The sequence below is a fragment of the Cyanistes caeruleus genome, chromosome Z (assembly GCF_971803275.1).
Source record: "Cyanistes caeruleus chromosome Z, bCyaCae1.hap1.1, whole genome shotgun sequence".
Classification (NCBI taxonomy): Eukaryota; Metazoa; Chordata; class Aves; order Passeriformes; family Paridae; genus Cyanistes; species Cyanistes caeruleus.
Window position 1 is genome coordinate 18,809,768 of NC_141732.1, and position 14,429 is coordinate 18,824,196.

Below are 14,429 nucleotides of genomic sequence, written 5' to 3' on the forward strand. Positions count from 1 at the left end.
AAAACATTTGCAAAAACCGTATGAAAGGTATTTGAAAATCTCTGCTTCATGATCAGATAAGCACATTTGCATAATTTATTACACATGAGAGTAAAGCCTAGCAAAGTTTCCATCCTAAATTGTACCACCCTGTGAAGGCACTGATGCCCCTATCACAGCTTTACTGGATGATCCCACATTGAAATGAGAGCGATATCTGCTTCAGCAAATCAGCTAAAACCAGATGTTACTTGTATGTACTGTACTCAGAGATAAATAACCACAAAGCTATGATACTTCCACAGAAGCAAATTCTCTAAATCAAAACAACACTGCATTACAAGTACAAAACTACAACCACAAATACTTACTGAATTTCCAAGAACAATCATACTAGTATGTATTTACCCATTGATCTTTCAAATGACACACATATAGTGAATCTAAAATAAACAATAAATTGAAAATCTGCAAAGAAACAGAAACAGCCCCCCTGCAATTTCAGAGCAATTAAAAAGTCACAGCTCCACAGCCAGCTTGCCACAGGCATAGCCCCAAAACCACACAGAAATACTCCTACCTTGCTGGATTTGAGACTAGTCTATACTCTCTTGCTAATGTTTTGTAACAAATCTGTAGGCAGAATAATCTCTACCAAATAACCTATTCCAGTGGTACAGATGTCATTCCAATGTAACTTATCAGAAAATACAATGTTGTACTTCTGAAAAACATTCATTATGTACTTGCTAAAGTCTTGTTTAGTTACTGTTGCAGAGTACTGTCTGTGATTTTATTTCCCTTAAGAAAAATAAAAAGTTCAAATAAGTAAATAATTAATGAATGGTAAGAACCTTTTACTCCAAAGCCATTCATGCATTATTTATTAATATTTTGTACAGTAGGCATATACTACACTCTGTATGAAAGCACCATTTTTAGTCAGGCTTTGCCTTTCAAAATAGCTGCTTTAATAAAAATGGTTATATGAAAAAATATCATTAAAATCTCAAAAAATTTGTCCTAAAATCTGAAATTATCAAACACAGTAATTCCCTAGTGAATTTAATTTCAGCGTAAATCTCTTTAACTCTATAGAAATTAATTATCATAGATACAAAATGCCCGCATAATGCTATTTAGACCTAAATTTTAAAATTACTGAATGTATATTAAAAATTAAGCTTATTTATTAAGGTTCAAAGTTGCAAACGTTTTGTTAGCGAAAATGACTACCTGCAGAATAAATGAGTGAGTAGGAAATGAGAAAGCTAGCAAATCTGAGGTTGTGTTTTTATATAGAATTTAATCTCCATTGTTAGAGTTATTAGACTACACAGACAATAAGTACAAAATTAATGCACTGTCTTAAATTAATGACATTACTTTTGAAGCAGATTGCTTTTGTATTGTATTTTGTAATACTGCACACATTTAAACAAAAGCTCATAGTTTGAAAAACAAACGGGAAGGAAAATACAGTAGAAGTGCAAACCTGACCTATCTCTAATCTTTTCTTTTCAAACCTAGGCTACTCAAGAATCTTCAACTAATTATTCCATTTTATTGATGGCATTTTTCCCAAGGGAAGTTATTTAAAAAGTTTAACCCCTGAGCAAGTCATGGCTTCTTCTGCCTTTGAAAGTGTCAAGTGCATTGATTATAACTGCAGGAAGTGTTACCTTCTACCCAGAGAATCTCACCCTGCACAATCTTAAACACTGTCTCTCTCCCAAAACGGCTTTGATTCAGCAATTCAGACCGCTTCAGCTGATATTAAAGGCAGAAGCACCACAGAAAAGGGATCAGCAGTTAAAACGAAATACAAAGAGGAAAAAGCCCAGATCTTGAATATAGTACCACAAAGCTTGAGAGAAAAGCAGATTTGAAAAAGACATCAGAGTGACTAAAAAAAGAACAACATGACAGAAATTAAACAAGATTTTTATGTTCCCCTTCTATGCATTTAAACTCATCTCAACCTCTATTGAAATTCTGATCATACCCAAACCCCAAGGCTTTTGACATACTTTCAAAAATCCACACCCCTTCTTACTCTTTTTTAAGTCTCCAGAGTCACTGTTGGGTATCCAACAAGTTGAATGGGGGGGGAAGGGTCGTGGTGTGGAAAGGAAGAATCCTAATATGCATATGATGAAAAAGGCCATTTAAACTCATATTAAATTTTTTTCTTAAAATGATGGTGACTATTTTAAATGTTCACTGTGTGTCCTTAACCTAATACTTAGCCAATTAAAAAATGGCTGAAATAGTTTGAATGGAGGAAAAAACATTTTCAAGCAACATTTATCCAAAGATTTTTTTATCTTGAACAGTGATTTTCTTAGGTCAGTGACAAAGTATGAGTAAAATAACACAAGGTGCTACTGGAATCTAAAATATGACAACCAGAAGGATAAAAGAAGACAAAGCAATCTCTAAATATCTCTACATTGTCAAATAATGTAGCACAGAAAACTGTAAGAATGTAATACACACAATTAATACAACAATGGCAAATGTTTCTGGGAAAGGATGCGCTAAATTCCAAAGAGACTTTTAGAATTGCAACTGGGTTTTTTTTTTCCAGTTCAGTCATGACAGGGCCAGAAGGTAATGATACATCTGCCATGATGCAACAAGCAGACCTGTCTTCTGTCAAGAGTTGAAATCATAAAGGAATAAGCTGTCGTTAGCAACCCCTCTCCAAACAGTAGAGCTGTCATCTCATTGTTTTCCTCTGTTGGCATGGGGGCTGGTGTGGGTTTATATACCCTGTCAGCTCAGTATTAGTCTAAGCTTTTAACCTTTTCTTGAATTTCTGACTTTGTATTTTAACTCCCATATAGCTTATCATGTATTACTATGTATTTTGTGATCAATTAATACTGCTATCAACTATGCAAATTTTCCTTCTATCTGCTTGGTGACAAGAATTTGAGAGTTTATTAATGCCTCATAAAATGTTTTTGAAATAATTAAATATACTGCTTTTTAAATTTTCTTTCCAGAGTATGGTGGATTTAAAACTAATTATATGTGACTCATTATTTAGTAATACATTGTGATTTGTGTTTATGGTTTTAGAAAGATCTCAAAAAATTATCCAAAACTCTAAGTTTTCTTAGTATAATTACCACAAATGAGAAAGCTCTTAAACACAGGTTTTCTCTGCTAAAAAGGACTTTACAAGCAATGCTAGTTCTGTGGTCTAACAGAATGAATAAGGCAAGGGCATATACCCCAGTCAGAAAAGTAGCATTTGAAATAAAACAACATGGCAAGTTATTGCAAATTTTAGTGAAAGTCGATGGTTCAGCAATATATTAGAAAACCCAAATAAGATTATGATTGCTCTGGCACTGTAACTGACCATTAATAAATAAATAAATAAATAGAAAAAAACCATCCTTCTCCAACACTACACATAGAAGACATAAAAGGCACATGACTATTAGTATTCTGTGGCAGAACTATAATTGCAGTGAAATGTCAGCTTCTTAATTTTTTTCCAGGAAGTGTCACAATAGCATATTGATAATATGCTAAACCTGTATAAACTATAAGACCAAACCAAAAAAGTGTGTTAGTCTAACAAGATATTCTATACTTAAAAGTCAGATTTACAAGTTTGTAAGCAAGAATTTTTGTTAGTGTAATTTAAATAAAGCATAACTTCTGGGCAACAATATGTAAATATTCACTATTGAAACTGACTGATTTTTATGATGTGGAAAGAGAAAATACAAAATAGTATGTGTTATCATACTAGCTACTAACCATTAAGATTACTAAATCACATAAAATTTATAGTGAGAAAATTTACTGCTGTTACACTGAATGATTTTGTTCCATTCAACTGCCTTACAAAACTAATGACATATTACTGCATGCTGACAAAAGTAATAACTCTCACCAATTCTTAGTAAATATTGCCAACCTGACAGTTTTGTACAAATGAATGACATTAATATAAGTGAATAAATCCAATATTTTGACCAAAGAGAACAGAGATTGTAAGAAAAAATAAGAGTAAGATAAACACAACAGACAACTGAAGCTGAAAACCATGTTTTACCAGTTATTAAAGACACATTTCCACAGCTAATACCCATCCCATGCAAACCTTTGGCATTTTGTTCACGTAAAGTCAGATTTTTAGATGCTGCTCTGTTTCTTCTGAAAAACTTGTCCAGGTTCTTTGAAGAGCCTATTTTCCAGCTATTGTCAAATATAAATTCTCCTTTAAATAATAATCCATCTAAGGTATCTTAATATCTGAACTTGAAATCAAACAACAGTTCTTTGATAGTTTTATTTTTTTTTTAATAAATAAGTGACAGTTGCTGTGTTATTGTTGAATTTTATTAGCATCCCTGGGACCACAGCTATCTTAGGTAACAAATGTACTGAATTTCCAAAGATTCAGAAAACATACGACTGTTTTCCTGTATTTGTGCAGTAAGCTGATATCCTCTTTATTCCCTAGAGGAGAGGTATCAAAGATAGTAGTACTCCCAAACTCTTCACAATGTCCAGCCAAGGCAAGCTGAGCTTCTGTTTCCCCAATGAAAAAAAATCGCATCTCTAAGTACAACTTCAGCATCTCCTACTTTAACACAGTGAACAAGGGACAACCATTATGAAACCAGGACTGTAAATGTTTAATTCTTTACATCCCTAATATATGACCTCATCATTAAATTGAAGAATTTGCTTCGGTCTTTCATTACCTTTTCATGGCACTACTTCAGTTATTGAATGCATGGCTAAACAATAACTGATCTGAGAAGAGCCATTTAGGCAAAATATAGAAGAGACAAAATAAAAATTACTCTTTTAATCTACATTTATTTATTTACATCATTTACATTTACTTTTTAATAAAAAGTAGAATGTCTTCAGAGCAGAATTCTCATTATAAATGGAATAGTCACTCATTCCCAGGGGAGAGACTTGAATTTCAGTCTCTCATGCACCAGATAACTGCTTCTGTCAAAAATCAGTGTTTCCCACTAGAGAAAGTTTCAATAGAAAATTTCAATTTTAACAAAACAGATCTAAGCAATATTTTCGTACTGTATTTACAGGACATTGCCATTTTCTTTTGTTTTAAATATACTTTTTAGTAAGTATTTAATTTAGCTTTTGTTACATTCTTAGCATATTTTTCTTTTTCATACTTGTTTTTCTAAAATGAGTTTTGTCCTACCACATTTTAATGTATTTACATGTGTTTTTCACATTGTGTACAATTATCTCCCCCTCCTTCTTTTCCTACAATCTGTTCTCTATCTAGTTGCTTATTCGTTCTCTTCGTTCATCTTTCAGCATCTCTTTTACACTACCAAGTTTGAATTTTCAAATTAACACAATAATGTTAACTCTTCACTTACACCCTTGTCAACTCTTTACAATACCTCTTGCACAAAAGATCAAGTCTATACAATAGGGCTTGATATGAAACATGGAAGAAACATTACCTGCAGGAATTGCACAGATGAAAAGAAAAATGTCTTTCTAGCTACTTGAATTCTCACCAGGATATTTCTCTTTGAATCTTTCTTTACAGATTTAGGGGCAGCAGCCCCAAAATACTAGAAATTTAAAATACAAAATTTTAATCCTCTACATTGCTCCCTTGCTCCACATATGCTGGAGAAGTCATAATTCTTTTTTCCTCAAAAGTCTTGCATCAGAGAGAAATAGTTTCTACTCTTCCCTTAACTTCCTGTTTAGAAGTATCAGTTCATCCTGCTCAATCCACTGCTCACTAATAACCCCAGCTGTTGCATCCCAGTTTTCAGATTTTCCAAGAAATTAACTGAGAAGCAGAGAGAAAACCAGTAAAGCTATGGGTTTTGGCCTACTTAGAGGGCGGCATTTTGCTTGTGTGGGTTTTGGTTTTTAAAATGCAGGTGTTTCTGAATTAGTTCCTTCACATTGGACATTCAAGCACTACTTTTTTAATTTTCAATTTTTATTTTTTTAATTAGAACCTAGTCTTCAGCAAATATTTTAAGCTGGCTGCAATGCCTGTATGTGTTGCAAAGTCACAACAGATGACAGGCATTTTCAAATCCTACATATCATTATCCACTTCAAATTCATGTAATTCTACTAGAAAAAAAATCCACGCTCTCTTGTCATCAGCACTGATGCTTCGATAAGGTCTGCTGGGTTCTTTCAAGAACAAGACCTCTCCTTAGAAGAAACACAGAAAGATCTAGGAAAATAATTTCCTACTTCAAATTATGTTGCATGAGGGACTAGCACAAATTTCATTCAGGCTATTTATCATCTAGGCTAGTTATTTTCATTTCGTAAGTGACAAAAGTGACTAAATCAACTGGAGGACTGAGCACCAGAAAAATGAGAAAAGGATGCAATTTTTACTATTATTTTTATTATATGGTGGTCCTTACTGTCAGTCTACCATAATTTCCTGCATTTAGAAATGTAATTTATATGATCTGTATCTGAAGCAGTCATGATATCAGCATGTATCTATATATATTCTATTTTTAGTCATAACGAAGTGATTCTAAATACTTTCAGTGGGGTCCAACTCCTATAAAATATTGCCTTACATAACCAGATACAAAACCGATTCCCAGTACAGAGATTACAGGATACAAAAAAACCAGCAACACATTTAATGACATAACTGAATCTGATTTAACACAACTGAATATGATCTATTCTTCATTTTGCATCCAGGAAATCACTGTAAATAGTATGTCTCCTAAACATGTAGTACACTTAACAGAATTTTAAGAGGCACAAAAAGGGACAGTGGGTTTTACAATTGCTGATAGTTCAGTACTGAACTAAAGATAAGTATGAATTTAAAAACCATATTAAGGAAAAGCTCAAAGATAAGAACACACAGTTTGATGTATTGATGTTTTCTAATGATTATGCTTTTGTAAAAATATTTTCTCATCCAACAATTGGGACTTTTTCTTGTCTAGATTTTTTTAGAAGCATTCAAAATGCAGACACAAATAATCTGGTTTTAAGTATAACAACCATTTGAGAAAACAGAGATCTCTGTTGTACTGGCACAAACCATTGAACGAAATAAATAGAAATAACAAAAGAGCAAAAAGAAATATATAACTCTCCTCTTCTAGAAATAACCCTTAAAAATTATCTGTTACAATAAAGTTAGTATCCCAGTTTGTAACACTGGGTCTGTTATCTTACCTAAGACAGCAGTATCTCTAGGAAAGAAAATCCAAACACTGTACAAAAATTGAAGTAGATACAGCTATTTGGGTTTCTTGAGAAATGTTTTGGAAGCAGCACTAGAAGTCACATATGGGACCTACCATACATCTGTACTGCACTCAGTAATCCTGAGGTACTTTTTGTTCTGTCTCTGAATCTTGATTTAAGAATTATAAAAAACTGTATGTCAGAAAAAGATAAGCCTCGCCTTCACAAGGTTTCTTTCTCTCATGAAGTGTAGCCTAGTGCTTTGATAGTGAGGAAAACAAACCAAAATAACTTAATGGCCTAATGTTTTTATATGTATTCTTTCTTGGCTTTATTGAAAATAAAGTGTCATTTTTTGTCCTGAATTCTATAAAGACAGATGCAAAAATTACTCATGAACCGCAAAAATTAATCTTCTAGAAAAATACGTAACAGTAACAATAACAACACTGATATTTGGAGTAGAACATTAGCTAAACTTGGCAAATATAATAGAAACAATGAGTCTTAAATAAGCTCTTCTAACATTTACTACAGGAAGTTTCTTTTAGGTAGCAGGGTGCACATGATGAATTACACCTGCAATGTACCAATGACAAAATCATAAAACAATTTGTCCATTGTTTCTCAAACAGATACAACAAAATAGTGTCAACAAAATGTGAATGTCTTCTATGGTCAAATAGTGATAAATAAATCAGAATGAATTGGTATTTAGCAAAAATCTGAAAAAGACTGTGGCTCTAATAAATTCAGTACAAACCTAGTAAAAAAGATTGCTTGTTATCATGAAAGCTTATGTTACCATTAGATTACACTAGTCATTGAGCAATAATATGTACAAATTCAATGAAATATGAAAGAAAACAATCAAAATTATAACAAATTTCTGTGGTGTCTTCTAGCTGCAATGCATCACCTGCTAAGGGCTCCTGTCATAGCATCTGCCATATTAAGCTACATGGCAGTCCCAACACAACAACATGACATGCAACTGAATTTTATTTTACTGCAAGTCAGGAATTTGGTTCCACTAGAAAAAAGTTCCAAAAACCAAAAATGTATTCTGATCACTAATAAAATGATCACACAGTAACATATAGAATACTGATTAAAAAATTAAAACATCACAGGTTCACAGCTCTTCATATGCAGGCCCACACTACCTTGCATCCTTCAACTTCCACTTACCTCAATAGCTCTCTTTATGTACGGTATCTGTGTTCCACTGTCCAGATCTTCATTAATTATGAGTCTCCTTGCCCACTGACCAGCTCTGACAACACCATTACCATGAATTAGGACCAGCAGCTTGTCAGGATTTACTAATGCATCTTCACTCATAAAGATAAAGCTCTTTGGTTCAGTCTCAATTGCATCAACCTGCAATTAAAGACAACACATATTTTAATGCATCAATAAAATTCTTTGAAAGAAAACCTGTATTTATATAGTTATTTACCAAATTTACATAAAAACATTCACCATTTAAAAATCATTTCAATGCATGAGTGCCCAGGACTAAATAAAAATAAAGCAAAATATACAATGTACCTTTGAAACATAAAAACATACCACATTTTAGAACACCAATTCAAGGGACATTTAAAATTAAGAAAAGAGGTGAAAGGTGTACTTAAGCTTTGAAATATCAGTTGTTGACAAAAATTTACAGGAAAGGAAGAAAGTCCATAAATGAGCAATTGGAGGGAGCAAGATGGAAAGGAGCAAGTAATTTCTCACCTCTGATATGCCTGAAGCAATAATAAATTCTTACATAATACAAAAAAAAAAAATCCTGGATAGTTCCAAATCAGCCACCTCAACATAAATACTCGACAACCTACATAGGAACCAGTACTGTAAATTTGTCTGTTACAAATTTAATAGGATAGATCTAATAAAATATAGAAATCCAATTTGGTTCTAAATAATAGCTTCATTCAGAGTCCTCCTGTACCACATCAATACTTGGCTACTTTGCTATAAGAACAGACCAACAATTAGCTTCGATATTCAGCAAATTGCAACCTAATAGCATATTTTGTCATTAAGAGAGTAGAGCAGCACTTTTTGTTCAATACAAACTAAAGTTTTTACACTTGGTTTGGCAAGCCTGTCTCAAGACAAAAGAACAGTCCTGATGTAAATACCATGAGGGCAAAACAAATCCTCATGCCTACTTGTTCTTCTCTTTCTACCATAATACATAGAAAAGAAAGAACCAAACAGGCATATCACTCCCTCCTACTATATTCCAGCCTAACTGCCCAATAGCTAGGAACATTCTCTGCAACAGAGAAGAAAATCAGATCAGGTTATGATCCCTATGTTAAGAAGGAATAGGCTATTTGGATTATGTTAGTTTTTTCTCATATATGGATATGTTGTAGATGAGCAGTGCGATGGTTTGGCTCTCACAATTAAGGGATGAATATTATGCGTATGTTAAGAGAGGTTTTATTGATGTGTAGATACATCACTGTGACATGTTCTCCCCATAGTCCTCTTTCCCCTCTCCATGTTGTTGTCACCCACAGCCCTGGCAGCCGGGGCAGCTGGAGCGGGCAGGCTCGTTCCTGGGAGGCGGCAACACCTGAGCTGCAGCCGGGCTGCGAGAAAGCAGCTGCAGCCATGGACGGCGAGGAAGAGCTGACTGATGGACTTGGGTTAAGGTTACCTGATGGAACACCGGGGCTACAAAAAGGTGGAACAGCCTTTTTGTGGGTGAGCACATGGTGGTTTAGTTCTGCTGCAATTTTCCTTATTCAGTCATTCTGTTGTATTTTGTAAAGGTTTAATAAACCTTTGAAATTTTAAAAGTGAGCATCATTTCTCACAGGTATATATTCTCATCTGCCCTTATAATAGGAAAAATTAATTCTGCATGCATCTTCAGACTTTTTTTTAATATAAGTCATACCAAACTTTTTTTTTTTAATTAATTCAGTGAGGCTACTTGAACAAATTTGTAAATGAAAGTGCCATAGCACTGAAGACCTTATTCCCTTGCTCCAAAATAAAGTAACATCTCATGTGCCTCAGAGTTTGCATAGGAAATGTACAGGAAATTTGAGGAAAAATAGAAAACATGGTAAAGAATATGTTCTGTTGAAAAGACTGGGGCTACAGTCAGATCATGCTGCTGCTTGTGAAATAACAGTATTGACACCTTAAAAGGTGAAACAGATTAGGTAAAAAGTCAGCTAACACTGAATCTCAGATAATTCTTAGCAAGGTGTAACTGACTTCTACCCACAAATGGAATATTTGCAACACTATACTTAGGAAAAAAACACTATGAATTTTCATTTCAGACTAATGTATAACTTAGCTATAGGTTTTAGCACCTATACACTAAAATATTATGTAGTACACATAGGAAATACTAGCATTTAGTAAACATATGCACTAGAAGATACAGCTAGTTCACATATCTGTTAAGAAGTTAATTTTAAACAGCTAAAATATCCACCAATATCATTAAAAAATTACTTTTGATTCTTTTTCCAAAATTAAACGCATTTAGAGATTTTTGTCAAGCTAATTCACCTTCAAATAGTACTAAATTATTAGATCCAGCTTTCACTAGAGAATGCATGAAAAGGTCACTCCTATACATGATCTTACTTTACTGACAGATCAATGTAAAATACCATTTAATACTAGACACCATCAGGCCACATAAAATAATTTGCATTTATTAGCCACTTGCTCTTCTGGACCTACTCAAGAACACTGATTTCTAATCACTTCAATCTAAACTGAATTAATACAGGAAAATGTTTTTATAGATCAATTTAACAATTTGATACAACATCACTATTTACACGTGAGAACAATCTTCTGGTAATCTGTAGCTAGGCATGCCAAATCTATCTAAATTACAATGATAATTTACTGTTTAAAACTACTATTTAGGTTTTTTTCTTAGATTTTTTTCCCAATGTACAATATGTACAATGTACAATAATTCTTTAACAATTCCTTAATAATATTGAATGTTGAAAAGGGGGAAAAAATCCACTACAATTTTTTTTATTATTTTTCTTACTAAGTATTTTACTTATTTCAGTTAAGAAACACAACAAAAATCATGAGTCTTGAGCCTACAAAGTAGGCAAAAACTGCAACTGGAGGAAAGAACATGGCAAGTAAGTGGAATTGAAACTGAAAAGACTCAAAAAAGATTGTGAAACTTGTGAACAGCTGGTGGAGAGAAAAATCTGCTCATTTGCTTCCCAAGATGAAAAGTCATCTTCTATATGTTTCAACATAAACCTCACTAACTCGCTTTGGTTAGTCTTCATCACAGTATTGAGAGTCCTGATTTAGAGTTTTTCAATCAAAATGTAAAACTGAGAATTGCTGATCAATATTACAGGCAGCTAATCAACATTTGACTATTACCACAACTAACTTAACAAACCTAAAATTTGTGGAAATTTTACAAACAAGCATTAACTTCTCTTAGGTGATAAAACCAGCAAAAGGGACATGCATAGAGATAATAGACCATTGTTTCACAAAGAGAAACATTATTCTTGGATGAACTTTTACCTGTTGAAGTGAAAGAGGAAAGCACTGCTAATTGAAAAGGTTCTGCAAAGTGAGATGTTTCAGTGCCATTGTCAATTAAACATGAGTCCTGGTTTCAGCCAGTATAGAGTTAATTTCTTCACAGTAGCTGATACAGTACTGTGTTTCGGCTTCAGAACAAGAATGGTATTGATAACACACTGATATTTTTGATTTTTGTTAAGTTGGGTTTATCCAAAGTCAAGGACTGCCCTTTCATTATCTCATGCTCTGCCAGTGAGAAGGTAGGCAAAATAAACTTGGAGGGACTATGGCTGGGACAAGTGCATTGAACTGGCAAAGGAATATTCCACACCCCAGAACATCATGCCCAGGATATAAACTGGGGGGAGTTACCCAGAAGCATGGCCAATCTGGGTTCAGGAATCAGGGTATGGCATCTGTCACTGCACATCAATTTTTTGGTCGTATTATTATCATTTACCATTATCACTGTATTTTACTTTGCTTTAGGTTATTAAACTGTTTTTATCTCAGTTAACAAGCTTCACTTTGATTCTCCTTCCCATTCTGCTGGTGTTGGGGCAGGTAAAAGGAGGGTTGAGCAAGCAGCTGTATGGTGTTTAATTTCCAGCAGGGCTTAAAACCACTACAGTATGTTACTAATTATTTAAACTTCCATCTCAGGCTTCCCCAGAAGCTGTTAAAGATGCAGTTAATTCAGACACACACTATTTATCCTCAACAGCTAAAGAAGAGCAAAGATCAATCACTGATTATGCCACTAAAAATAGAGAAATACAAATACTTCATCTGGCTAAAACAATTGCAGTCTTTCTTTTATTCCTAACATAACCTTCAGTGGAGCACAAAACGAAACTTTGCAAGTAATAATGGCCTCTCCCTGAATATGGGACTCTTCATTGAAATTTTCAAGTCCAGTAGTACATGTTGAACACTATCAGAAGTGCAATGCTTTACAGTAACAACAATGCAACATGGATCTTGGCCTCCTTGTGTAGGAAAAAATGTTCAGCTGCTGGCATAATACAATGATGGACAAGCTCTCCTGATCTGCCAACTGGTCTTACTTTCATATCTGAAAATAAATTAATAAACTTTTGTATCTAAAATTGAAGCCGCCACCTAAGAAACCAAAACAAAGACAGCAAGTTCGACTTTACACACAAGGTTGAAATTAAAGAGTAGGAGAGAACATAAAATACCATCATTCTAAACCTTTGAAGCACAGCATTCCCATTCCCTATTAAAATCATGCTGAAAAAAGCACACTCCACCTAACACAGTCCCAAAACACATTTCAAACATTCAAAAATCACAGCATTGCCAACTCCATTATCAGCTGACAGAAGAAGGAAAGCCAATACACCAACTTTCTGAATACCTGTGATGACGTTAAAAGAAAAAATGTTTATGTATTCATCTCTAAAATATTCACATAAGAGTCTGTGTATATATATATATATACAAACACACACAAATATATATATATATATATATATATATATATATATATATATATATATATATATATGAGCCACCTTGGTCAGAACAAGGTCCAGGGTCCTATTTCTGGCAATCCTATTTCTGACAACACACAAATTGCGTAGGGGAACAGTAACAAAACAGAGTGGTTATAGAGTGATTCTTCCCTGGCTTTGACAGCCAGTAACTTTGGAACCTTGCAAGCCACAGTTTATATAACTGGACAAGCATGTACAATAGTTCAAGGCACCTATCCCACCTTAATATTGTCAAATGGGTTTTTTTGAATGCATTTATACCTCTCTCCTTGATAGTATTCTGTGGCAACCAGTTCCACAATATAATTGGGACATATATGAAATAATACTGTCTCTTTCAGTAGAGATCTCCTGCCTGATAATTTAAACTTGATGCCCCTTAGGTTCTCTATTATGAAAAAAGCAAAAACCCATTCCCTATTCATCTTCTCTTCACCTTTCATGATTTTATAGATTTGTCATATTCCTTCCTCAGTCATCTATTTTCCAAGCTGAAGAATCTTTGTTTAATCTTTCTTTGTCTGAAAAGCATTTCATGCCTGTGATCATCCTTGCAACCCTCCTCTGTATTTCTTTTTAATTCTTCATATCCTTTTTGATATGGTGTCCAGACTTCATGCAGTGTTTAACATGAGGGCCCACATAATGAGTGGAATGACGATGTTTTTCTGTTTTGTTCTCGATACCTCATAATTCCTAACATCCTATTTGCTTTGACAGTCTTTGCCATTGAGCACTCACTGATGTTCTCAGAGAACTACTCACAATCACTTCAAGCTCTTTCCTGAGTTGTAATAGCTCATTTAGAGGCCACTGTTGTGTTTACAGAGTGAGTTATCTTCCCCATAATTTCGTATTTACTAGAATTTAATTTCCTGACATTTAATCATCCCACTATTCAGCACCAAGAAATAATTTCCCAACTCATCATCATCAGCTTTAGGTTTAACTATCTCAAATAATTTTAGAAAAAAAAACAGAGAAGTTTGTTAGCTTGTATTAATTCCTTTTTTCCTTTTGCTTACAACTATATCACTTCTCAATAGCATTTCATTACTAACAGTTTATTTCACTTGTAAAATATGAACACCTTTCTCCCCTTTTAACCAATTAACTCTTAGGGGGACTCCCTTCTCCTGTGGTTTT

The 14,429-nt window shown here is 33.8% G+C and overlaps 1 protein-coding gene across 5 annotated transcripts in view; it reads right to left on the bottom strand.

Annotated features, from left to right (window-relative positions):
- The window catches only part of ARB2A (ARB2 cotranscriptional regulator A), a 258,055-nt gene that overhangs the window by 185,423 nt on the left and 58,203 nt on the right, over positions 1-14,429 (bottom strand). For all 5 annotated transcript variants that reach the window (XR_015280929.1, XM_086869011.1, XM_086869013.1 and 2 more), the window contains exon 6: positions 8,392-8,583. Coding sequence is in view for 4 of the 5 variants with exons in the window: in XM_086869011.1 (XP_086725137.1) it covers positions 8,392-8,583 (192 nt within the window). In the remaining variant the exon portion in view is untranslated. The remainder of the gene's footprint in view (positions 1-8,391; positions 8,584-14,429) is intronic.